The following is a 15,082-nucleotide window of genomic DNA, read 5'->3' as shown; positions in this document are numbered from 1 at the left end:
TCATGCACGTGCAGTACTGTGGCTTCCAACACTATAAAGAAAAAATTCAACAGATTTTAGGCAGATTTTGCAATTAAATATGTTCTTTATTTTTTTTTTTTCTGGAGGGAGAAGGTTGTTAAGTTTCTTTTCTTTCTGTGAAAGCAATGTGTGTGTGTGTGTCTGGTGTTCCTGAGGGTGGCTTGCTGGGTTACCTCTGTGCTTTTGGAGGAGAGTGATGGTAGATCCAGAACAACACAAAAGATCTTTAAACCTCCTTTTCATCCCTCCCTAGTACCCAAGAAACTTCTGTTTTGTCTGTAGTTGAATGGCAGCATATGTTTTTGTTTGCAGACAGGACACAGCTGGCAAGCAGTATCACCTGTGGAAATGCTGCATGATGGATGTATTTTTATTCCTAAGCAATCCATTTAGTGAGAAAACATCATATTCAGTGAGTTACATAATCTCAGATGATTATACACAAATATCTGGAGCTTTTGTGGTTCTAGGCTCAGCTGTGATACTAAACACAGTGCAGCAGTGAGCTGCTAACTTGGTTGCTGCTGCGTGTTTGAGATGTGGTTTCTTGTTTCCTCACCTCCTCTCCTTTCCAGGGTCAGTGACTTTTGCTGGTGGTATCACTTCCCTGTGTGTCTGCTAAATAAATTTGTGATGGGTTACTTCTCCTAATGCCTCCAGCCTCCTGTTTCTGACCAGATATACAAAATCATGCATTAGAGCTACAGAGACAGTTATTCTGTATTTGCTATTATGGTGCTTGCTAGGGTTTATTTTAGTCACTGCAATTGCAGCTACTCTATTTATACAAATTTCTCCATGAACATTCTTGAAGAACTAGGCTATGGGTTTATTTTTCCTGTCAAAGCTGCGTGTAGGTTTTGTCCTGGTTTTTTTTCAGTCTCCTTTCACATGGGTTCTAAGGACAGGGCAGTAGTACACTGATTACACTGATTAGAAAGCTCATTTATTTTATGAATGGTGAGTTCTGGTGTTCATTCAGAACTTGAATGAAACTCATGGAAAAGAGTGTGTGAACAAACCCATGTCTTGCCTAATATCACAAGGTGAGAGTAACTTAATGCAGGTCTCAACTTTGCAGGAATATACCTCGGAAAATGACCCCACAAGAAAATATAAGTAATAAAACCAACATCAAGTCATTGTTTCTTTCCATTTCCAGAGTTTTTGCCACAGGTGAAAAAGAAAAAAAAAAAGCAACCAACCCAAACTAAACCAAGAAGAGCCTTTTTTTCAAATTATTGTGTTATAACAAAAAAATGAGGAGACTGATGATGGGTAAAACAACACAATAAAGGTCATATACCACTCAGAAGAAAAGAGGAATATTCCAGTTTAGTAATTCCCCTGACACTAGGGAAGAACAATAAACTTGTGAAAGACATTGCTATTTTAGCTCTCTTTGCATGAAATCATGGCTCCAGCAGGGATCCCTCTGTATATGGGCAGTTGGTCTCCTCTCTGCTCCCCTCACTTACCACTTCCCCATCTTTATTTATCTTGTGACGTTTAGAACAGCAGCTCTGTAGGCCTGAAACCCAATCCTCTTGATATTTCCAAGTACTTCATAAATTAACATTTTGTGCAACCAGAGTGTGGAGGAGTGCCCTTGAGGACACTGTGCTTTGTTGAATGAGAAGTGATGTGGTTTTGGAATCTTGGTTTTATTTTTGTAGTGCAGCTGTATAGATGGAAGTGATGTAGCTCAGCAAGGGAGGTAAATCTGTGCTCCCAGGGTATCCTGGGATTTCTTTAAACTCTTATACAACTTCTAGGTTATTTGCCTAAAGGGTTGCCATAAGGCAGATTGCCTCTCTGTGAGTTGTTGGTGCCCCTGTTAAAAGAAATATATAAAAGAAATTGTATTTGTCTTGCTGTCTTGCAGATAACTAGCATCAATAGAGCTTTCCCAATTTCTATAGGATATATGTAGTTCATATATAGGACTATATATGTATGTATATATACAGTTTATATGTAGGACTACCTGGTGAAGTGTTACTCTAGAGCCTTGAAATCAAAGTTTCGTCTCTTCAAACCAATGTTACAGGATAATTCTGTAAAAAGTAAGTTCTGTTGCATCAAAAAAAAAAGTCAATCCTCCTTTGGCTTTCATCCCAGCCACGCTGTGATACTTACAGCTGGAAAGCCATCCTGCTTTCTCTGCATTTCTGTTTATCTACTGGAATGCTTTCCATGCCATCTGTAACCATCAGATTCTTCATGTGTTTTTTGGCTGTTCTTTCTTGCCTGCAACCACAAGCTCTTTATGGGTAAAATTGGGTTAGGTTTTCTTTGGGTTTTGGTTTTTTCCTTTAGTACAGCTGAGAGTGCATGGGTAAAGCTTTGCAAATAAGGATCAATGTTTCTAAAAATCAAATGTTAAAGTGGTAAATGAAAAGGTCAAGTGCTGAGATTCAGATAAGTTCAGCAAAGCTTAAACTTGAAGTATATGTCTTAACTGAAGTTTACTTAAAATACCTAAAAACTGAACTTGAAAAGCTTGAAAAAACTCAAACGCTTACAAATTGAAGTTTATTTAGTGCATGAGGGAGAGGGAAAGGGGTAGGTAGGCTTTCCTAGCTGTACCACATGGATTAAATACCCCTTGTCCTCCTGGTTGTTGCAGTTCTTCTCAGTTGTTGGAGGCAAGAGTGGTTGTTTTTGTTTCTGCCCATCCTGTATCTCTTCTTTCCGATTAAAAAAATAAATATAAATTCATTAATGGACAACTCTTGAGAGTGGCTCTGTGTTTTCTTCCTTATATATGCCTCATATGGAGCCAGGCAGGCAGGAGTGGATGCTGGGGAGCTCACAGAAGCTGGGCAGTGAAACCAGCATTTGATGTAAGCCCACTGCCAGACAGAGCAATCCTGAGCAGGGTGTCATGGGAAAATGGAAAAGACATTTTGGGATTCCTGTCTACATGCTGTTCAAAGTCCTTCAGCCCTTCAGATTGTACATGGGATGGGCTGGCCTGGAGGAACATTGATCTCCCTGTCAGATCTGTCCTCACCATACACCCTTTGCCTGCAATGCCTAGAAGAAATAAGCCACCTAATTATGGCCAAATTAAATGGTAGCTGGGAGCAGTGGATGAAGAGGGTTTATTGCTCTGGCACGAGGGGTTTGTATCCCTTCCTGCTGCCTGTGCTTAATTGTAAACTCTTCAGGGCAGAAACTTCGTTTGCATTGACATTTTTACAGCATATAACCAATGGGGCCCTAATTCTGGGTGAGGTTTTGGGAACCACAGTAAAGCAAATAGATGATTTTTTTCTTTTCCTGACATATATTACCATACCCGGGGAAATGAAGAGCAGTCATTTGTCCTCATCCATGAAATTTTGTGTGAAATCACACTAAAGTTCTCTAGAAGAGACATTAATAAAACACAGTGTATTAATTCTTCAGTGCTTAACACAGCAGAAGGGTATCTGTCCCATTTTGAGAAGGCTCCAGTAACTTTCTATTTTACTGACATCTGCAGATTTTTATAACGTCTAAGACCACTCTTGCTTTGGAAAGCTTGAACCTGGATTTTCATTTCATGTCCTACTTTCCAATTTGCACTTGCAAGGGATTTCACTGTGTTATCCTAAGGTGGAAAACCAAATACAATTTTAGAAACCTTGCAATGTAATTGCCTGGAGGTATATGGAGCTTGTGATAAAACCTCCCAGCCACATTCAAAATTCAAAAGATTTAGCTGTTTGTGAGAAATTCAATTAATGTTTTAAGTACAGGCAGCTGCCATGAGGGTGCTGGGTGAGAGCTGGGCAAGGGAGGTGGGATTTCTATTTACCTGTTCTTGTTAGTTTGGCTCTCAAGGCAGTTCATGTGCAGTCCAGATCCTGATCTCACAGTAGGGCCAGTTATTCTCACTGCATCCTTCTGTATCTGGTGCAGCAAGTTCTTCCTGCCCAGAAAGACAGAAATGGCTTTCTGGGGCTCAGAGCAGGCATTGGCTTGAAGGATGTGTTCTTCTAATAGTAGGAGAAAACAAAGTTTAGCTGTTTAACTTCCTTTCCCTTGTTTGTTTTCTTTTTTCTTCCTCATTTTTACACTTGAAGTAGTCCAACTTACTGACTGTATTAGGATCCCTATGTATCTTGGCTTGGTTATGACCAGTATGATCTGCCTTTTGTTTTTCAAGTTTTACAGAGGCTGCTCCATGCCTGTCTATTGGTTGGAGAAATTCACTTGTCTAGACACCTAAATTTAGTCCTTTGCTGATGCAGAGTAGTCATTCAGGCTTATCAGTCACTCAGTTTTTCTCCTACGTTTTTGCCAAAGAACTTCCTAACAAGATAAAATAAAATATCTTCCAAACCTGCCTGGCTCCTTGCAAACTAAGTTTGCATCCGTAGAAAAATTGGAATGACATGTGCATTATGAACCAAGGAATCACTTTAAGTTACTGATGTAAGGACCAACTAGTAAGATAAGAGGGGGAAAATTTTCCTGCAGGAAGTGTTCCCATGATTCTTTTGACAAGACCCAGTGTTCAGCAGTGTCACCTTATTTCACTGCTGCTACTGTGCAATTCTCTTGCCAAAAAAATACCCAACCAAAACTGCCATGAGTTTGAATTCACAGGGAATTAGTCTATAGCAATGAGAAATTCTGGAAATCCATATGTGAAGTGAGCTTGAAAGCTTGGTTTTTTTTCAAGCATGGTTTAATTTCTGTAAGATACAATAAATGTTCTTGTCTAGGTAATGTTTTTATGCTCCTGTTTAGGACATCCAGGTTCAGGGCAGGAGAGAGAGGCTCAGGTAAATCATGAGGGAGATTGGCAGGGTTTGTACATTTTTTGGTTTTGTTTTTTTTTTTTCTTTTTGAGCCCTCAGTAGGACTGGAACTGCCAGGGCCATGTTGTAGGGCACAAGTGAAGATTGTTTGCAGAGCTGTTCTTGGAGCTCACCTGCCCAAATGGCAGGCAGTGCTACTAATCCCCTCTTTTCCTGAGAAAGTTTCTTGTAAGAGCTGAAAATACAGTGAACGCTATCAGGCATAACCATTTTGGGGTTCTTGCTGTACGAGGGGGAATCTCAAGGTTAAAAGTAGGTATGAATTGGACTGGATTTAAAACTCTTGCAAAATCCTTGTCCATCCACTGGCTGCCTCAGAGGATCTTTTGCAGAGGGGCTGTTTTGATGCACAAGCTTGGCAGGTCGCTCTGGTATTTTTAAAGCAACTGGCACAAAAATATTTTGTAAAATAGAGCGTGTGAGGGAGCAAGGCTAGCTGGAATCAGCTAAGAGAACTTAGGCTGTGGTTTAATTTCTGTCTCACTAAAGGCAAACTGTGGGATTTGGAAAGGAGCAAAATATGAACAAGATCCTGCATTTTTTGTGTGAAAAGCAGAGTGGTATTTCATCTATTTTAAAAAGGGCTTGAAGTATTTGCAGAGAATTACCAGTTCTGCAGACATGAGTAACAGCAGAAATTCCATTTTTAATTGTTTTGCATTCCTTCATCTTAGGATCCTGGATCTCTTAATACACATATTAAGTGAAAACTTAGAGCTTTTGTTTAGAGTGAATATTTTCTGCTGGAGTGGAGGAACTAATGCAAGAGAAATTCTGGTTCAACTGACTCAAAGCTCAGTATAAAAAAACTTTCACCAGGTTATAGAGAAATTCCAGGGACAAACCGGAAAGAGGAAAGATTCTTGACTAAAATAGTTTCTGCAGGATGAGTAATGGTAGGTTTTGATTATGAAAAATGCTAATGCAGAATCATGAGCATCATATATTCTGGGGGTTTTTTCTTCAGAGCATTTTTGGTAGTTTGTTTTCTATGTGGATTTGAAATGTCTTTTTAACAAATAATCCAGTGAAAGGCATAAAAATGGTACCAAATTTCCTTGGGCAAGGTAGTAGTTGGATTTCTTGAGCTGCAGAGAGAACTACAAATATTCATAAATTATTTTTCATGGGAGAGTGGGAGAATTGGTGGAATGATTTGAATTAAGGATTGATAATTGTCATAAAAAGCAGATATGAAGTGAGGATTGTTAAGAGGAAAGATGAACTGAGATGGACATGAAGGGGAAGAGAAAAAGTGCTTATTGGAAAAAGGAATGTGTGAGTCCTAAAGCTACTTACAATTTCATGAAAAATAGCTTAAACTTGCTTTTTCTTTTTTGTTTCAGTGTTCTGAGGTCATGAAACTTAATCCACAGCAAGCTCCGTTGTATGTGAGTACCAATTAAAACACTTTTTCCCCTCTCCTACTATTCACACAAAACACTTCCCATCAGCTCTTTGGAGATGCTGCTTCTTTTCTCTTTTCTCCCTAAAGAGTTTATTAGTATTAATTCATTGTAAATGCTCAGGTAAGTCCCAGAGCTCCTCTGGTTTCCAGCAGCCTGTTTGGAGCAGTTTTTGAGGCATGCAGTGCTGTTTCTGTGCAGGTATCCCCACTCCTGTTTCTCCTCCCCAGAGTGCGCTGGAGTGCGTGGCCGTGCTCGTGTGGCTTGGTGTGTTCAGGAAATTGCTTGTGTGGAAAGCAGGGCATCCCAGAGTGCAGGGCTTGCCCACCGTGCTGCCATGTTTGTGTTTGGAGTTTTAGACGTGGCAGGGAGGACGGGGAGGCAGCGAAGGGCTGGGCTGCTGCAGGGTTTGCTTTGCGCCAGCCTCCGTAACCTCCATGGCTCCATTAATAAGGAACGAGCTTCCCCTGGCTCTTGAATAGCAGCTTTGTTGGAGAGCATGGGGACTGTCAAATCAGACCTGGATGTGTATGGGGGTGTGTGTGTGTTAAATCTGTGCCAAAGCTGCCAGCCAGGTCTGGGACTGTTTGCTTTCCACATTGCCTTGCCATGCTGGGAGCAGGCTGAGCCACTGGAGCTTGTGCTCCTGCCCAAGACATTGCCAGCTAGGGCAGAGCTGGATGTGAGGATGGAAAATTTGAAGGGAAAATTGCTCACAAATGTGGCTTTTAAGGGGAAGGAAGGAGAAACAATCAGGACTGGTGATAGACCTGTGTTTTGGACAGTGTTGCATGTTGTGATTAATGGATCATATTGACTTTTAATGCCATGGAGGCTTTAAATTTTGCCTTCCTTTGCCAACCAACTAGGAGTTTGCATTGGAATTTATCCTCCACCCACTGTCTTAAGTCTGTGCTTGAAGCAAGATTAAAATACTACATAGTGTGACCTGATTTTCTGAGTGTGGCTTTCCAGGAGTACACCATATCCTGAATTTTTAAACTAAATGTTGCCTAAATTTTGTTAAATCTCAAGTCTGCTGAATGTACCTTGACTTTGAAGAAACTTCATTTAAACTTAGGACACATTAAGAGAGAATGGAAATTATGTGCAAATATACAATGAAATAACTACAGTAGAAACACATGAATGGTGTAATCAGAACAAAATTATTCTCATGTCATTTGAACAATGTATGACTTAGTTAATCTGGAGTCTTTGTTTTCTCAGGCTTATCTACTGAATTAGTTTATTTTCCCACTGTTTTGTGTGGGATTTTATTGAATATGTAATGCTGAAGTGGTACACTTAGAAGTCCTCATCCCCACGTGATAGAGAACTGGGCTGAGGTCAAGTGTAGCCTGGTGTAAAATAATGATTATATGGCACTTGGTATAGTGTTTCTTTGCAATGTAAATAAGTTCCATTATTAATACATCAGTGACTCCCTTTTCTCTCCTCCTCCCCTGCCCAGGTATATACACAAATCAGCTCCCTTTCAAAACAAACAGATTTGTTGGTACCTTAAGGAAATTTGAAAGGTCAAGATTTCTTCTTTGTTTGTTCTCAGTATAAATGCTTTTTACATTTTAAGATCAGTTTTGTTTTCCATGTGTTACTAATTGACAACTCATCTGAGAGTTGTTAGGTGCTAGCAGAGCACAAAGAAAAGGGAATCTTCCTGGTATTTCTGTTTTTCTAAAGGCAGACACAGCAGTCTTGTGGCCATTGGGAGGCGAATAACAAACCTCATCACATTCCTTTTTCAGAGTGATGGCAACTCCATTTTTCACATACAGACTCCTAGATCTTGTTTTCAAATTACAGAGAACAGTATCCTGTTAATTCCTCCATAAGGAATTTTGTCTATGTAAATGACTGTAAATAACAGGCAATACTGACATGTCAGAGGATTTCCCTATCTTTGTCTTCTTTCAGGAAAATATGCTTCGCCCACACTTGACCCTTTTGTTTTTGACACCTTTTCATCCTTTACACTCCTCTTCTTTTAAGCTAATATCTTAAATTAAGGTTTATGCAATTTTGTTTATTATTTTACTAAATCTGCCATGAGTTTCATCCTGAAAGATCCATTAGATGTTTTAATCAGCAGCATTATTGAGCTCCTTTTAGGAGGAGAAAATAAAAAATGATGTCTCCAGTTCAGTTCCTGGAAGCCGGTTAGAGAGCTAAAGCATGTTTTATCCTATCTGATAATTACCAGGTTGCCCAGATTTCATAATTCATAATTAAGAAAAGGGATTTGGGAACCTGAGCTATCCAGTGTACTTGAGGCCAGCATTTTTTGGGTGATGAAGAAGATGTTATTTCTACTTGCACACCAATAGAGGGATAGAGATTGTTGTATTACTCAAATCAGTGAGCATAAAAGGAAGGAAGACCACCTGCTGTATCCTTCTTGGTGCTTTCTTTTGGCTGCTTGAACTTCTATTTACCTCTTCTGTAAAAATCATCTGTCCTGCCTCTGCAGAGCTTGTAACTGCTGAGAGGTCATGGCCTGTAATGATGAGACTGCCGGCCCTAGTAAGTGTGAAGATTAGGAAATAAGGTGGAAAACACATCCTGTAATAATGAGTGTTGTGTTTTTGTGATTCAGTGTGTCATTTAAGCCTTGCCTGATGGTTTTCTTGTTTATGAGGTTGCCAGGATCTGGAGCTCAGCGTTGCTGCAGGTTTGGGCTGGGACAGCTGCTCTGCAAACAGCTGGCTCCTGTCCCCCGGGAGCACTGTATGTGTCACCCAGGGCTGTTGTTACCTCCACTAAGGAGCTGTGTAAGGAGCTCCCCTGGCCCTGGAGCTGGTCCCAGCAGCAGTCATGGGGCTGAGGAGCTGTGCCAGCAGAGATAGGGCAGGGAAGTGTTCCCCAATTTAGCTCGCGTGCGATAGAGCGGTGCTGGAGGACAGGCAGCTCCCCCACCTCCACCACTGCCAGCATGGAATTGCATTTAGAAAGGGTGATGGGACTCAGCAGAGCCTGTGGCTGAATATCGTGGGGTGAATTTGACATAAAAATTTCAAACCCTCTTCCTTAAGATGCATTGATTTCTTCAGCTGCACAAGAAAAGTGCATGTGTCTGGGCAGTCCTTTGGTTATCTGCCTCTGACTGCAGTTGGGAACATCTTTATTGATGCACAGACACTGGATTAAATCCAAAACTAACTTTACTCACATCCTTCTTGTATTTCAGTGCCATCTTGTTGATATGGGAATTCTTATCAGGCACAGTGTAGTGAATGAAGGACAGTGTTTTAGACCTTATTTGTGGTCTGCCTGGGACTTTGTGCTCAAAGTCTCAAAGCTGAAGGACCAAGCTCTTCTGTTTGCTAGCAGGGCTGGGGTGGAACAGGAGGATGGGAGGTGAAAAGTCATGAACTTCAGTTGTGTTTGTTTGTAAGTGCTTGCAGTGACCTCAGTGATAGTCATCTTTTTATAAAAGTTGTATCTCCCTACCATCAAAAGCCAAAAATTCAACTTCAGCATTGTAAGGTACTTCCTAGCTCTTGTCACTGTTGTATTGGAATATCCAGATCATCTAGGAGTATGATAAAAAGGATTAACAATGCTCTTAACAATGGAAGTTTATTATTAGGTGACCTTTTTATTGTTGCGATTCATTCATTGTTTGTTTACAGATAAAAGTGTTTACATTAGTCACTTAGATGAAGCTCCACTGTTGCCAACATCCATGGGAGAGTGCTTTGCAAACGTGAAGTGTCTCTTTTTATAGACGTTATCATTAATTGGGAGTCCAGCAGATTATTCATCTGGAGATTTAATTATGGAAGGATCAAGACTCACAAGCCATGTCCATATTTCTCCCCAAACTTTAGTCAATGTGGTGTACACGTGAAAGAATGATCGAGGTTGTGTCTTCAGCCGTATAGAGTATCCTGAAAATCTCCCTTCAGAAGTGATGTGCATGGCTTCTGATTTCAACCTCTGCTGTGGGGTCTCCATAGAATTATTGATCGTTTTTGTAACCCAGTCGCATCGCCTACATCTCTGAAATCAATGTTGGTTTGGGTTTCTTTCAGAAAAATGACCTGAGAGCAGTATTTGGGTATGAATGTTTTGGAAAAGCACTGGGGTGACATGCAGAGAATGTGTTGGGAAACATTAAGCTCATCTACTCTTGATTGCAACCAAGGTTACAACCTTAGATCTGCCTTCAAGACGGGAATGTTTTTTCACGGTGATAATGATCAGTGGGTGTGAAATGGAAAAGATTAGCAGCTAGAGAAGCATGATGTATTGCTGCAAACTTTTTTCCTTTTTCCTTTTAGATTAAAAGGAACAAACTTGTTTTAAATCACAGCACTCCTCCTCTGCATGGTTTGTCTAAGGTGTGCCCACGTTATTTGGAGTGACAAACCCAAATGTGTCATAACTGGTGATTGCATGAGAGGGCAAACACTTAATTGATAAAAATGCTGCCATTGACTTTGGTCTTTAATCAAGTCTGTGGATGGAGTCTCTTGTCTAAACCGCCACTTAGGAGCTGTGTAACCTGCAGAGTTTCTCAAGGAGACTTTTTGATAGAGATGAGAGCTCCCACTTCCAAGACAAAATGTCATCTAGCTTAATGAAGTATTAACTTCAAAAGCCTCAGAAAGAATGCATTGACCCTCTCTTAATATAACCCGGGGTTTGGGTACAGTAGGTCTTCTTCTGTTAATGAATGAACTACTCCTGTAAATTTCCCAGTTTGTCCTGCTTTAATCTAAAATTGAAGAATAATGCTTGTAGTATTTTCCCCCCGCTTACATATTCATATAGAATGATGCCCTACTGAAGTGCACACTACATATTCCTGAGAAAAACAATTGCAATGCCCTCTGATGTTCGTGTTTTAATCTCCCCCAGCACCTTCTGAGTTAATATTAAAGAATTGAAGAAAAAAGTTCACAATACAGAGTTTTGAGGCTTGTGTCTGTCCCAAGTGCTGTGGCTCCCCGTGTCCCCGAGTGCAGTCAGGTGTTGTACCTGTGTGTGCCTCACATCTGGCTTCTCACCACGGCTGAAACCATCTCAGGTTTGTGCACTGTTGTGTGCTACATGATTAATGTTCTTCAGAAATCTCTACCGGGGGGGACAAAAGGACAAAATGTAACACCTTTATAGTTCTACAGTAAGATGCTGTCATGAGATTGGCAGCTGTAGTTAAGTTACTTTTCTACTAAAGCAGAATTTGTTTGCTTAGTGGCATCTATGGTGACAAAGGCCACTGAGATGCCTGAATATCTGAGGTCAGTCCAGCAGAAAAAGGAGAACATACCGCACATGCTTTTGATGTGGGAATTTCTCACCAAAGTCACTGTACAGAAGCCCCGTCTTTGTTTCTCTCAAGGTCCTCAGGCAAGAGGACAGCCAGCCTTGATGTTTAGTTCAGCTCTGCGGTGAGAGGATCTGATAAATCTCTTGTCTTTTATTTGTTGGGTACTCGATTTCTTCTTAATGACAAACTAGCTTTCTGCCCCACCTTCAAAATGTCTTGAATAAATGAATAAATGGAAGCCTCTGAGCACCTTTTACAAATAAAACGCTTGCATTGCTGGTGGAAGAACCTGCTGCTTGGTTGGTTTTAGGAAAGTCAGCTGGGGCGCCTGAATAAACTGATTTTTTTTGAGAGGAGTATATTGCAGCTTGTCTGGCTCTGCTTTAATTCTCCAGGCAAAATACTTTCCTCACTAAACTGTGCTTGACCTCATCTTTTAAGCTTTTGTCACTCAGATCTTTGATTTAGATTCTTTTCATCCTCCACTTGCCAAGCTCCAGTCTGCATCCTGCAAGAAGCCATCCCTTCTGTGGAAATGAGTGTCTGGCAGCTGCCACCTGAGCTCAGCACCATCCCCTGGCGAGCTCCCTGCTGCTTCTGGGTTCTGTCCTGCCTCTTTGCAGGCCTTTGCTCAGTCTGGTTATTACGAGGCTGATTGCTTGGCTTGCTCCTCTTAAGAGAGATATTGCCTAGCTCAGGAGGTCTGTGTGATGTTAGCATAGGGCTCTTGGTGATGTGGTCACTTCTGTGCATTGACTGAAGGCAGCTTTGCCTGGAGAAGTCGGGTGAGGCTGCCAGACCATCAGCAGCATCTTCCTCCAGGAGAAGGTGTTGCTTAAATTGAAGCTCAGAGGCCTTTTCTCAACACATCTTCCATATTGTCTGAAACTAAAAGTGCTGGATATGGGTTCAAAGCCCTCCTCCCCTCATTATCCATCTGAGCTTTGCTTCTGGGATCCTGTTTTGTGGGTGTGAAAGTGCTGGTAAACAATAAACAGTCTGGCTTGAAGTCTGGAGCACTTCTCTGAAATTCTGCCCTTAACTCGCCACTACTTTGCAGCATTATGTGTGAACTTTAATATGACCTGCAGAAGATGCCAGAGCTGGTACAGCTGGTAGGGGTGGGAAAGCAGAGACAATGATCTGCTTTTGGGGAGCTGTTAGATTGCTTCCTCCTGTTTTCTGAAACTGCAGGAGGAATCCTTATATTATCACGCTAAGAGCTATATTAAAATTGGGTGAAATAATGTACATGTCTTAGGCTCTGCGTTTGGCATTCATTATTTCCTGTGGTAGCTGATGGGCTGGGAGTGCCTGGACAGACACAAGAGATGGTGTCCCATCCCCAGCATCACTGACAGTGCTGCCTCCTCTCCTGTCAGGAGGAATAAGCAATGGAAATCTGCATTTGGGTTGAAGAGAATGAAAATAGTCTTCAACTATTCTTCCACTGTGGGATTTTTTTTTTGTTACCTTTAGAATGAATAAACACATTTCCCATGTCATTCCTCAGGATACATGCCCCTGCTGTATTTCCTCTAACAGAGTGCTGACAGTCATTTTGTTCGGTCAGAGACAGCTCTGACAGCAAAGCTGATGTGAGAGCAGTGCTCATGAAGATGTTGATTTCATGAAGCCAAAATTTCACATAGCCTCCCAAATCCCCTGCACTCTGCCTGCAGTGCTTCCCATTGCTTCCAGAGGCTGTGTTGGATGGGCTCGTCCTCTGCCTGGCTCAGTAAATCATTTCCATATTGTGCTGAAGTGGAAAATAAAAGAATTATATATCCCTGTAGCTCGATGCTGTGCAGTGCCATCAAGTGGCAGTTCTGTCTCAGTACACTCAGGGCTGCCTGGTTTTGTTTTAAAGTTTCAAAGTGTTTCTTTTAAACATTACAGGAGTTTCATCTGTCTGCAGTTGTGGTTGGGGGGTTACTTCTTCAGAAAGGTAATGATTACAATGGTTTCTGTTCTGTAATGGCAAAAAAAGTCACTTTAAGAAGTGCCTCAGTCATTGCAGTAGCTCTAAGAACTGTAGCTGTGAAAAATTTAGAGACTGGTGAGGATGTTTTGCAGCTGGCAGGGAAATGAGTGCTCTGGAACACGCTGAGCTCTGTCTCTCTGAAGGTTTTGCTGTACTGTAGAGGAGGCTGAAGTACCAGGAAAAAGCCATCCTTCAGCTCTCTTCTGCTTTTGGATCATAGTGTTCAAATATGATTTTTTTTTTTCTGCTTTTCTTTAAGACACCTCAAGGCTATTTGTGAAAATACTCCAGTGGTAGAAGATTGCTTCTAATAATATGTCATCATATGTACTTTATCTTCCAGGAATTGTGACTCTCTCCATCTTTCTGGTGCCAAGAGAGTAGCTGGATTTCTCTTAGTCACTGCATGCATTCAGACTGCCTGCTATTGCTCCTAAGCACTGCAATTTTGTTGTTATTGCTAGATGGGCAATTAGTCGGAAATACTATCAATCACTCAAGCAGCTGGTTATAAAATTACCTGGTTTGGTTCTCCTAAGTGTAATGAAGAACAGAAGAGTCTTTAGGATGAGGCCAGAGCAAGACATTCACATCAATTTGGGTGTATTTTTCTAGGAACTGATTGAAGTAGTTTCCAGAATTTCAGAAAAAAAGCCTAAAAGTAAGACCAATACTTGCAGAAACTGGATGGTACTGGAGGGGACATTCTGCAACAAAAGAAATTTCCCCCCTTTTATTGGTCTTGTCTTCATGTTCATTGTGACATTACATGGAGACTTGCATAATTTAAAGGTTAACCCCAATGTGTTATTGCTTTTGTGTACCTCCACACCTCCTCCTCCTCCTCTGTACCAGAGCTGTGCAGGGCTTGTGGTGGAAGGGACTTGGGGTTGCTGTCACTACTTGCTTATTCAGGCCAGAAAGTGTACAATTCTTGAAGTGGATAGCCTGGCTAACACTATGAATAAATGAATAAATAAAAATTAAATCGATATTTTCTTTACTATACTGCCAAATTAACCAAAACAATAAAGTTCTTATCGCAGTTTTTTCCCTGAGTGTTGATATTTAGTGATATTTCTGTTTATCTCCTTAAGTTTGATTTTGCTGCTAATTTTACTGTTAATTTTACCACGTTTTCATGTATGCTGAAACTTATTAGAAATTACCTTGGCAGTTTTGTTTTTGTGAGGGCTGTCTGTGTACAGCACAGGCTGGCACCAAGCTGATGGTGAGCCCCGTGCTAAGGCAGTGGTACAGCTAAATTAGCTATTAACAGCCCAATCTAATAACCTGCCTGGCTCTGGGTAGCAGAGTGGCATGTCAGGAAGATCTCTGCAGGAGGATAAATCATGTGTCCCTTTCAGCAGTAACGAGATCCTGTTACTTTGATGGATTTCTGCTGGCAGTCTGTGGAGATCTCCTTTGAGCTGCATGGATTAATACGTGTGTAATAGTTATAATAGCACCCTGACACTCAATAAAGGCTCATCTTGGAGATGATTGATTTGGAGGCTGACTGAGACATGCTCTGTCAAAGGATGTGGGACACTAATAATGG

General features: G+C 41.1%; 1 protein-coding gene across 9 annotated transcripts in view; it reads left to right on the top strand.

The window, feature by feature from the left end:
• AKAP13 (A-kinase anchoring protein 13) overlaps positions 1-15,082 on the top strand; it is a 207,907-nt gene that overhangs the window by 51,982 nt on the left and 140,843 nt on the right. For all 9 annotated transcript variants that reach the window (XM_088172624.1, XM_088172630.1, XM_088172627.1 and 6 more), the window contains one exon: positions 6,182-6,226. In XM_088172624.1, coding sequence (XP_088028750.1) covers positions 6,194-6,226 — 33 coding nt within the window. In that variant the 5' untranslated portion in view covers positions 6,182-6,193. The remainder of the gene's footprint in view (positions 1-6,181; positions 6,227-15,082) is intronic.

The sequence above is a fragment of the Sturnus vulgaris genome, chromosome 13 (assembly GCF_052056855.1).
Source record: "Sturnus vulgaris isolate bStuVul1 chromosome 13, bStuVul1.hap1, whole genome shotgun sequence".
NCBI lineage: Eukaryota > Metazoa > Chordata > Aves > Passeriformes > Sturnidae > Sturnus > Sturnus vulgaris.
The sequence above is the reverse complement of the archived record's forward strand: the minus strand, read 5'-3'. Positions and strand labels throughout refer to the sequence as shown.